Raw genomic sequence first — 12,070 nt, 5'->3', positions numbered from 1 at the left:
AGGGTCTGATGTGAGGCACCTCAAGACTCTGGAAAGATCCCAAGATGGTATAGGCTTGCTGACTTTCGGGCAAATATTACTTACCCCTTTAAAGAATCTTTTGACCAGCGGGTCTCTTGTAAATTTTCCTGCTAGGAAAAAATTTATAGCCGCAAATTGAACTTTCAGAGTGGACTGCTTGAGACCCTTACTGAGACCGAGCTGCAGAAAGTTCAGAACATCAATGACTGAAACTTAGGAAACTTAGACTTGAAGAGACTCCATACCCTGGAATAACACTTTCTTGTTCCCGTCTTGCTCGATTTATCCAAAGTAGATAGGACCTCACTAGATAGCCCTTTGGATCTCAGCAGGTTCAGTTCACCTCCCAAGCAGTCAGATGCAGGGAGTTGAGCTCCTGATGGCAAATCCCCTCCTGGGTTAGAAGGTCCTCTGTCTTGGGCAGATGCCAGAACCGATTGTGAGATATTTCCATGGCTAGGGAGAACCAAGCCCTCCTGGGCCAATAAGGGAGGATCAGGATTGCTCGAGGGTTCTCCTTCTTGACCTTCAGCAGGGTCCTCTGGATTAAAGCAGGAGGTGGAAACAGATACAGAAACCTCCCCTCCCAGGACAATGACAGACCGTCCAGATGATATGGGTGTTCCCGACAAGAGAGAGAGCAGAACTTCTGCAGCTTGTCATTCCTCCTCGTTGCGAATATATCTCCGGGTACCGAACCGTTTTTTAATTGGTTGAAGATCTCCATGCTCAACTCCCATTCGCCTGGATGAAGGGATTTCCGACTGAGAAGATCCACGTTGACATTCAGGATACCTTGTAAGTGCACTGCCACAAGACTCTTGACGCTGAATTCCGCCCATCTGAAGATCTTGGCACACTCGGACATCAGGGATTGAGACCTGGTTCCCCCCTGCTTCTTCAGATAGAAAACTGTGGGCAGATTGTCTGATCTGACTAGGACATCCTGGTGAAGTAAGAGAGGGGTAAAGTGAAGTAGGGCCAGACATACCACTCGCAGCTCCTTCATGTTCGAGGACAGAGACTCTTCTTCCTGGGACCAAAGCCCTTGGGTCCAGTGATGGCCAATGCAGGCTCCCCATCGGTCGTGATGACCACTTGCTGCGATGGTAGTAAAGATCTTCCTTGAGAGAACCTGCTCCGAATGAGCCACCAACGAAGTTCCCTGCGGAGATTTGTAGGAATCCAGACACAGCTTTCCAAATCTGTCTTTGATCTGTTCCAGCATGAGAGAACCCTCGTCTGCAGACTGCGAATATGGGCCTTCGCCCAGGGGACCGCATCTATCGTTGATGTAAGGCTGCCCAGGACCCTCATGGCTTGACGGATAGACACCTTCTTGGACTTCGTAAGGAATTTTACCTGATTCCTCAGCTTCATTTCCCTGTCCCGGGAAATGGAGATCTTCATCGCTAGGGAATCTACTACGAACCCTAAAAAAAAAAATTTGAGATTTTTCCAGGTTGACTAAGAAGCCATGATCCTGGAGAAAATGAATAGTTTTCTTCATGTGATGGGACAAATCCAGGCTGGACCCTGCTCTCTCCTACCAGTCGTCTAGGTATGGTACTATAGTGATTCCTTGCAGGCGTAATGCCGCCGAAAGAACCACCACTAGCTTCGTAAACGCCATCGGCGCTGAACTCAGTCCGAAGGGAAGACACTTGAACTGTAGATGCCATGTTGTGTCTTCTACCATTAATGCGAACCTGAGAACATTTCTGTATGCCGGATGAATGGGAACATTTAGATAGGCGTCTGACAAATCCAGAGTCTCCATGAAGTCTCCCTGGTTCACCAAAGGGTGCTCTGATCTGATAGTCTCCATTTTGAAGTGCTTCTTGATCATGAACTTGGTCAGGTAAGTGAGATCCACAACTAATCTCCACTTCCCGCTGGACCTCAGTACTGTGAAAATTCTTGAGTAATTCCCGGAGAATTGCTCCTGATGTGGTACCCATTCTACTGCAATCTTCTCCAGAAAATTCCTGACTAGAGAAATCCCATTCTGGTCCCGCTTTGCGTTGAGAAGAAACCTTCCCGGAGGGGGGTAAAGAAGCTTGAGCTTGTACCCTTTCTGAATTACTGAAAGAACCCACTTGTCTTCTGTCGTCCAAATCCATACATGAAAAAAAATTTCTAACCTTCCTCCAACCTTGGGGGACGCTAAGATGGCGTCATAAGTCTTTCCTTTTCTCTGGAGGTTTGCTCTTAGAGGCAGAGCTAGAGTTTGCGCCTCTCTTCTGCCTACCAAACCTAGGCCTATTATATTGGCCTGACTGAAAATTTCTCCTCTGGAACTTGGGAGACCTCCTTTTATTTTGGACGGCTTTTAGATGCTTCCCTTTTGGATGTTCCTGGGAACGCATCATTCTCATCATTCATATCTTTGAGGATACTCTTTTAGCTTGGCCCAAAGAGATTCTGGGGAAAAAGGTAAGGAGCAGAGGTTATTCTTAGCTGCTACGTCCCCCTTGCCCCATTGCTTGATCCAAAGCGCTCTCCTTATAGAGTTTGATTCAGCCATATTCTGGGCTGACAGACGCAGCGTGTCCAGTGGAGCGTCGATCAGGAATTCTGCCACAGACTTCATGACAGGAATTTTCCTGATGATGTCATCCCTAGGGTCTCCATCATTGAGATCTCTGGATAATTGACTTATCCATATTCGGAGCGCTCTGGCCACCGGAACAGAGGACCTCGCCACTCTGGACACTGCTGCTGCAGTAGAAAAAGCTTTTTTAGACAAAGATTCTGCTTTTCTTTCCATAGAATTAGCTAGAACAGAAGTTTCCTCGGAAGGAAAGAACGACTTCTTGACTAGCTTGGCTACAGGCAAATCCGCTTTAGGCGGATTAACCCATGAGGAGGTAGCCTCGGATGACAGCTTGTATACAGACTTGAAACGGGATCCAACATCCACTCTTTTCTCCGGCTTATCCCAGTTGGCTGTGAACCACTTGCTAACGGCAGGATGAGAGGGTAACACTCTATCTTTGGAGACTGGAAAGTAATAAAGACTATCCCTGGGAAGTTTGCCTTCGGTGGAACGATCCGTCTCTAATACGTGTTTTACTGACTTTATCAGGGAATGCATGTCATCCTTGTGAAAGATGTAGTAATCCTCCTGAGAATCTTGTGACTCTACAGAGGACCGTGCTTCAGATGCCTCCGAGTCAGGAGAGACTGCTCTGTGCTGTATCTTGCGCCTTTTTACTGATCCTCTCCCGGCAGTATAGTGGATATGCGTTTTTTTTTTTTTTTTTTTTAAACCATTCAAAAAAAAGTGGAGGCCTCCTCCCCAAACCTATCATCTTCCACTGGGTGCTGTCGTGAACATCTGTCGCACACATCTCCTTCTGCATCATCCGCCAGAGGTTGGGAGCACGCTTCACACAGCCTGTGCTTTGACTTGCTGGATCTTTTGCCCCTAGGTGCCTCGTCCGACATCTGCAGGAAAAAGTCAAATAGTAAAGCAATCCTGAACCCTTTGACCAGACCACAGCATGAATAACCAAGATAGTAGTAATAGTAATAATATGGGAAAGGTACTTCACAGTAACCTTAATAATTGCAACTTCACAGTATGCTCAATAATAAAACTATTATATGCATATTGATAGTGCAGGACACTTCACAGTGATCCATGTAACACACATAAAAAGAAATGCTTACTTTAAATCTCCAGACCCCCGCTGCCCTAAGCAGTGTCTGCGGCAGCAGGGATGCCGATGAGCAAGCTATAAGCACTACATGGCGGGAAACGCCGACGTCCCGCCCGCCCCTCGCAGCTCACTTCCTGTCTCCCGCGCATAGTAACTTCACTGCACGCGGGACGCCGACTGGATCGCGGACCTTCGAGCGCCCTGGAGACTGGCGCCGAGCCAGGAGCGCACACCCACAAGACCCGGTAAGCGCCGTGTGATAACCCAAGTACTTCACAGTACCCGATCCAGAGACAAGCCTGTGAGAAGGGGACTTCACAGCACCCCAGTCCATGATCGTTGGGGCCTTCACAGCCACCCCAACGTAGTGAGTAAGGGAGAGGGCTTCACAGATTATCTGCATACCTTCAGGCAAAAAACCTGTAAAAAAGGAATCGTAGAAAAGGAGGGACATAATAATCCTCTCCACCTAAAATACCCCTTCTAAGTTCAGAAGAATAAAAACTCTACGGCCTGTGTGGGTTTGTCCATTTATACCTAGCGGGGGTCTGTTAATTGGGCTAATTATGCTAATTTGTTTATTTTTTTATGCTAATTACCTCTTCTGACAAGTTCGGGAGGACGAACTTAACCCATTCTGTGCTGCCGTAGGAAGTCCAGGAATGGCAATTTACAAGCACGGCAATTGATAAAAACTTTGAAACTGAAACGACGTCCATAGCAGTGCAGTTTGACACTTAGAAAACAAATTTAGCATTTTTAGGTTTCAATGTAGATCTTGACATTTGAAAATTAAATGTTGTGGTTTTTTTTCTTTTTTTTTTTTTTCTTTCAGGTGAACACTTCATATGCAAATGTGGTTGTGACCAATGTTTGTTCTGATGGTACATTATTTTGTCAGGTCCCATCAAAAGGTCTTACTAAACTTAAGGAGACACTACATAAAGTGGAAGCTGAGTTTAATTCCAAGGTATGCCTATAAGTTGTGCACAGTGAAAAGAGTTTTCTTGAGTATTTTTTATATATATATATATATGCCAACCATGGGATACGCTGTCACCCAGCACCCTGCTGAATAGCTATTTGCCAGAGCCGTTGCTCTGACATATACAAAGTGGACAGAGCTGGAAACAGAAAGCTCTATACAATGTGTAAGGGCCATGCTGGGTTACTGCAGCACATCTACTATTGTGGTCAATAGCAGCTACAGTGAATGAAGCTAGCTGCATTTGGCTCTTACACATATCCAAAATTAATGGCCCCCACTAAAAAAAAAGTCCCCTAAAATAGTAATAAATGTAAATGCATAGGTTGTGATTCATCAGCCAAACCACAGGCAAGGTAGAAATCTTAAATGAATCAGCAAAGAGTTTAAAATGTAGATTGTAAGCTTTTACCTTCGGCTATACTAAGTAAATGTTTGATTACAAGCACAGTGGCATTAGGCTCTGTTCACTGCTTTGTGGCTTCTGTTTACAATGGAATCAGTGTCACGGTTTGGGATTCATTCAACAGATACCAACTGTGCATGATGGACCCCATTGCAAGGAAAAAAAAGAGCTAAAAAATAGGTGTGCGCCCCTTTTGGACATTGCGGGAGCGTACAGTGGTGTTGTGGAATCAAACTTGCCAAATTGTGGTATGGGAAGAGTGCAATGTCTATGAAGGCATTAAGTATTCCAAGTAATAGGACTGCAGCCTCGATCCTTCCCAGGTTTAATCACATCTAACCAAGATAATAAACAAGCAGAATGGCTCAATGGCAGTAAAAATATGATACAGCACACTAGTTCCAATTTTAACTCTTAGTCAAAGGTATTTCAGGTCTAAAGCGGACCCTTCGTCAGGTTAGGGCATGCTAACCTGATGAAGGTTCTGTTTCAAACCAAAAATGTGGTAATCTGTGCCCAATCTATTTTTTGACAATAACTTTGTTAAAGATTTCACATTTGGAACCAGAGCCTCGTATAAACCCATTTTTTGCCAATGTTCCTTTCTGGTTGATGGACACCATTGACTGACAGTGGGGTTCTAGGTTCTATTAATGTGATGGGAAGAATAGCACTGCCTGTAGTGCTATTTCTTTTGTCCAATGTGATTACATTTGCAAAAGGGTTTTCCTTTTTAGATGTTTATCCTGTGCTCAGTGCTTTGTAGATTAGTAAGTTATTAATTTTTTCCCTTTTTATTTTCTAGACTGTTACTTCTGATTTATTTGTATCCCTTCCATTCTGTGGAAAAATATGCTTGTTCTACAGCAAAGGGAAATGGGCACGTGTGGAGGTAAGGTCTTTCTGCTAGTGAAATATGCAGAATAGATAACGTGTAATATTCCCAAAAAATCATAAAATGTATGCAGTGCTATATTGTATATAATAGATTAGAAGGGTGTAGTGTAGAATGCAGTGAATAATTATGAAAATGTAAAGAAAAACCTGTCTATGCTTAGCTCAGGATAAGCTCACAAAGTGAGAAGCTAGGGTCAGGATCAGGCAGGAATGTGAGGTGGTGGACCTCAAAGCTAGCACTATCAAATGCCTGTTGAATTATTCAGTTTCTCTTTATGCTAATGTTGATTTGTTAAATTGCTTTCAATTTAATTTTGCATGCAGATAACAAGTGTCCACAGTAGTCGAGCACTAGATGTTCAGTTCCTGGATTCTGGAACAATTGCTTCTGTGAAGGTGTCTGAGCTGAGAGAAATCCCATCTCAGTTTCTACGAGAAATAATCTCAATACCACCTCAGGTAACTGCCTTAAAGAAAAAGGCACACAGCTCATATGATATGTATTTCACTGATCTACTGTTACTACCGTATATACTCGAGTATAAGCCGACCCGAGTATAAGCCGAGACCCCTAATTTCAACCCAAAATCCCAGGAAAAGTTATTGACTCTAGTATAAGCCTAGGGTGGGAAATACATCATCCCCCCCCCCGTCATCATCCAGACCCGTCATTAACATCCTCATCATCATCCCCTTGTCATCATCCCACACATCCCCCCTTCATCATCCCCTTGTCATCATCCCACACATCCCCCCTTCATCATCCCCTTGTCATCATCCCCCCTTCATCATCCCCTTGTCATCATCCCACACATCCCCCCTTCATCATCCCCTTGTCATCATCCCACACATCCCCCTTCATCATCCCACACACCCCCCTTCATCATCCCACACACCCCCCTTCATCATCCTCTTCTCATCATTCGCCCTCAGTGGTCTTCAACCTGCGGGCCTCCAGAGGTTTCAAAACTACAACTCCCAGCAAGCCCGGGCAGCCATCGGCTGTCCGGGCTTGCTGGGAGTTGTAGTTTTGAAACCTCCGGAGGTCCGCAGGTTGAAGACCACTGCGGCCTTCAACATCATCCAGCCCCCTCTCACCCCCCCTTAGTTCTGAGTACTCACCTCCGCTCGGCGCTGGTCCGGTCCTGCAGGGCTGTCCGGAGAGGAGGTGGTCCGGTGGGATAGTGGTTCCGGGCTGCTATCTTCACCGGGGGCGCCTCTTCTCCGCGCTTCCAGCCCGGAATAGAGGCGTTGCCTTGACAATGACGCAGAAGTACGTTGGCAATGAACGCACCTCTGCGTCGTTGTCAAGGCAACGTGACTATTCTGAGGCCGGGCCCGAAGCGCTTAGAAGAGGCCTCCCCGGTGAAGATAGCAGCCCGGAACCACTGTCCCACCGGACCACCTCCTCTCCGGACAGCCCTGCAGGACCGGACCAGCGCCGAGCGGAGGTGAGTACTGTACAGAACTAAAGGGGGGTGAGAGGGGGCTGGATGATGTCGAAGGCCGCAGTGGCCGATGGCTGCCCGGGCTTGCTGGGAGTTGTAGTTTTGAAACCTCTGGAGGTCCGCAGGTTGAAGACCACTGTGGGTGGGGGAGTTCACTCGAGTATAAGCCGAGGGGGGTGTTTTCAGCACGAAAAATCGTGCTGAAAAACTCGGCTTATACTCGAGTATATACGGTACTTAATATTAATTGTAAATAATCTTACAGGAAGGCTTTTCAAAGTTTTAAAAACTGGCATGAAAGGCTTCCGATATATTAATACATACAGAATAGTAACCCTTTAATACAAAGCAGCATTTAAATATTCAGCCAAAATCTCTTGATACTTTGCAATAATGTATATGTCTGGAGTTCAGGCTTTGCAGGATAATCGAAACTGCATACAGTTGTATTTTTTTGTAAGACTTGAGCCGGTTTATAGGTTTTTGGCCTCTGAATGTAAATATTATTACCTGATAGGGGATACATTTTTTTATGGATGGGAAAACCCCTTTTACTGGTTGCCAACGAATACTGATCTTTGCTGATATCTAGAGTACAGTATTTTTCTTGAGGTGTTATCCATCGGACAACAGCTTTCTGACAGCTTTCTGCCTATACTGTGTAAAGCTAATCAGCAGAGGGTTGGCAATGAGATTAGTGCTGTTGGAAGTGTGTAGTCTTTTTTAGATTAACTGTTAGTTGGCCTAAAAATGTGCGCCTTAATTCTGAAGTGGGGTGGTAGCCTGGGGGGGGGGGGGGGGGGGGGGTTGTAGCACAAAATCATTGCCCTTGCTTACATGCCATGCCCCTTTCTGCCAGCACACCCATTCTTAGGAACAGTGCAAGAGTGTCTACAACACATAGTAAATCTGGTGCCTTTGTAGTGAATCTGCCTCACTGTCTTAACCAGCCTCTCTGTCACTTGTTTATGGTGTCCCCTGGTAGGACAACATAAACATATTGACCAATTCTTTTTAAATACCCTTGAAAGTCTGAAGACCTACATAAAATTATATAAACCTCTGTTTTATCTGGAATAATAGGTACAATTCATTTCTATTAACTTATAATTAAGTGTATAAAAAAAAACATTGCAATGACATTATGTAGGTGCATATTTGATGCATAGGATTTAAAGCTATGGATTTGAAGCTGTGTGCAGTTATTTAGTGTACATTAAACTCTTCAGCATAAAATCTGTAGCTTTAAATCCTGGGCATCAAATATGTGCAGGATACTGTACGTGTTAATACACCCTTAAATTACGTTTTGTAGTCCAGCAGTACATTTAATACTTAGACTTTTAACAAGCATCTGACTGTTTTGCTTTGTTTTACATTGTTTTTAATGGATGTTTCCGCACTTTAGGCTACAAGGTGCTGCCTTGCTGATCTTCCACTTAACATTGGCATGTGGACACCTGATGCAGTTTTGTGGCTCCGAAACACTGTTTTAAACTGTTCTGAATGTAGCATCAAGGTAATAATTTTCATATTCAATGCATATTTGTAATCTCTTTTGAGAATTCTGTCTGTTGGCCTGGAACAAGCGAACATGATGCCTATACTGTTATGTGAACTTAAATACCAATGTTCACAGGTAGTTACACATATTTAGCAGTATACATTTGTTCTTTGCCAAAGTAAAGATGGATTAACACCATATTTGTTCTCTACCTCAATGGTTTAAATTGGAATACCAGCGAAAAGGTATACCGGCAGATGCTGCCGCAGGCCCATATACTTCAATGGGCCAAAAGTGATCTACAAGTGACTAAATTCAATCTATCTCCTAAACATAATCTACTGCACTTTTGTTCAGTCATTATAGTGAGTAGGCTCTCTGCAGTATACATCAGTATACCTACATCAGTATGTCTTCATCCTGTATTAAGTCGATGTAGAACCTAAATGTGATGTGAACCCAGCCTAAGGATGTGTTAACATTCGTCACTTGCATTAGGATTGCTATTTGCGTAAGTTGTCATTCGCCTTTTACCCTTTTCTCCGGCAAAGCAATCTTTTGCCATCAGATGTCATTGACTGAAGTTAAGTCCGTAGGGTTTCCGTCATGATGTCCAGCAATTTACCAAACCAAATAGTGCAGCATACTGATCTATTTTTGATGGAATCTGCAATGGAGGCTCCTAACAGAACTTTCAACACAGATGTGATAGAAGCCAAAATGTAGTATCTCTATCTGAAGCGCAGAATAGATAACTGCTTTCACTGTCTGCCACCTGTATATGTCTGGATGCCATAAAACAAGGTGTTAAAACATACACTGCTTCTTGCCCGTGTCATGGTCATAGGTTTCATTAGACTCAACATAGTCTACTTGTGAATACATTTGGTCTGCGTTACGCCGCTAGACCTCTGTGCTTGTTGTATCATTAAAAAAATACCTTTTATTATATATGACTTTGCTTTGAGTCTGAGCACACCTGTTCACCCCTTGGAGCTTTGTTTTTTTTAGTTTAAAAAAAAAAGTATATAAGTTTTTGCATATAAGGTCAACAAACATCGCCAGCGGCGAAATAACACATACAAAAAGAACAGTACCTCCCGAAGGACCCAGCAACCAATACTAATAAAACAGGGTAAGCCAGAGGGTATCATGAGGTACACGGAGGTTGCACCAAGGCCCCAAGAGGGAACCAACAACCAAGCACACATCCACACATACATCCCGGTACCCTATCCCATTTCTTCATGCAGTGTAATGAAAAAGATCCTTTTCAAGTTCTGAGCACAAAAGTCTTGGAAAACAAAGTCCTGCAACAAGCCGGGAAGAGAATGTGGCTTTTTTGGACTCTTAATTCCCTCAAATCTTATGCAGAATGTAAACTTGCCCCAAGAGGACTGAGAGGGTATAAAGAGGCTTCCCAATTTACTGAGGACGCTGTGTTTTATGAAAAAATGGAACCAATTGCATTTAGACTATTCCAACAATATGATGCTTGTGTTGGAAAGAAATACACAAGAATATGAAGTAACAGGAGAATGTTAATATGTAAAGGAAAGACTGTACTCCGCACCCGGTTATCGGAGAAGCGTTTTGAGGATTTTATTTTAAAAATGGAAAAAAGAGTATCTATTCTTCAAACCTCAATAAAAGAAATTAAATGTGATAAATTAATTCACGATTGAAATGATTTTGACACAGTAATATTTTTCTTAAGTCAGCGAAACCACGTTAGAAGAATGTAAATTATAACAACAACAAAAAAACTAAATCGAAATGAAAAAGTATCCGACTACTGGACCACTGACTCAGACTCTAGTTTATAAGATAGCCCAACAGCAACCATTCCAAGGGAAAAATCCCCCTCAGGAGATCAGATTGATTCTGCCACCACTGTAAGACCTAAAAGATGTCACCACCATCCCTTTAGGGGGAAAAAAGAGCCAGACAAGGGAAGAAGGGGAGGAAAACCCATATGATGAGAGTTTCCTGGCAACGTCCCACGAAATCCAGAACCCTGGGACTGTTTCTACACTGGATGCTCCCCCATTCATCAACCTGACAGGCTTAGAATTTAGTGATGCTGTGTTTTTCTCTACTTGCCAAAGGTCTTAACTACTGCTTGCCTGAACGGTTCGATCTCACTACTTTCGAGATCACTCTGTTCAAGGGAATCCGTAAAATTTATTTGAAAAGTTTTTTTTTTTTTTAATAAAGAATTTTGTTAGTGATCGCAAAATAGGTGACATTCCTTCTGTCATGGGTCCCTTGGGATTTAGTGTCTTTGAAAATATGTTCACAGAAGACATTTGGGGAGATTTATCAAAACCTGTGCAGAGGAAGAGTGGTGCAGTTGCCCATAGCAACCAATCAGGTTGCTTCTTTCATTTTCCACAGGCCTCTTTAGAGGCCTGTGGAAAATGAAAGAAGTAATCTGATTGGTTGCTATGGGCAACTGCACCACTCTTCCTCTGCACAGGTTTTGATAAATCTCCCCCATTGACTTTCTGCACTGGAGGAATTGATGAATGAGCACTTTGCCTTTTCTGGTCAAGATAACCTAGAGATTGCAGATTTCATTGGCGGTGTAAAATCACAATTTAATCCCCCCATTCCAGCATAAGGTAATGGAGGAGGTACAAGCTCTAATATATCCTGTAGATGGTCCCAATCTGTCTAAGGCAGAGTATGATGCACTTCGGTGGCTAAAGTAGGGCTGCAGCTGACGATTATTTTAATAATCGATTAGTTGTCGATTATTTTATCGATTAATCTGGGAAAAAAACTTCAAAATGCCAAAATAAGGTGTTCAGCTGATTCTACTTGAAGAATTATGTACAATCGCCATATTAAAAGTATTCTAGCATGTGATGTGACCAAACAGCAATTTTTACCTTTTTTTTTTTACGCCAGTTGCTATACAGGGTCATTTATTAATGATCCTGTACAGAAACCAGCGTAAATGTGATATTGCCGCATGGGTAACTGTCTGAACTATTAAAATGTAAATGTAAATGATTTACTAACATTTAATTTTAATAGTTCAGACAATTATTATTATTATTATTATTATTTTTTTTGTTTTCTTTTTTTTTAATGATTTTTCTATAGCAATAGGAAAAGGTGGAGCTAATTTTTATTGGG

General features: G+C 43.1%; 1 protein-coding gene across 6 annotated transcripts in view; it reads left to right on the top strand.

Moving 5' to 3' along the window:
• Positions 1–12,070, top strand: part of TDRD7 (tudor domain containing 7) — a 124,044-nt gene that overhangs the window by 60,630 nt on the left and 51,344 nt on the right. For all 6 annotated transcript variants that reach the window (XM_056519061.1, XM_056519080.1, XM_056519055.1 and 3 more), the window contains 4 exons: positions 4,522–4,656; positions 5,883–5,969; positions 6,299–6,433; positions 8,831–8,941. In XM_056519061.1, the coding sequence (XP_056375036.1) occupies positions 4,522–4,656; positions 5,883–5,969; positions 6,299–6,433; positions 8,831–8,941 (468 nt within the window). The remainder of the gene's footprint in view (positions 1–4,521; positions 4,657–5,882; positions 5,970–6,298; positions 6,434–8,830; positions 8,942–12,070) is intronic.

Source organism: Hyla sarda, chromosome 1 (genome assembly GCF_029499605.1).
Source record: "Hyla sarda isolate aHylSar1 chromosome 1, aHylSar1.hap1, whole genome shotgun sequence".
In the NCBI taxonomy this organism is placed as follows: Eukaryota; Metazoa; Chordata; class Amphibia; order Anura; family Hylidae; genus Hyla; species Hyla sarda.
This window is presented reverse-complemented; position numbering and strand designations above follow the sequence as displayed.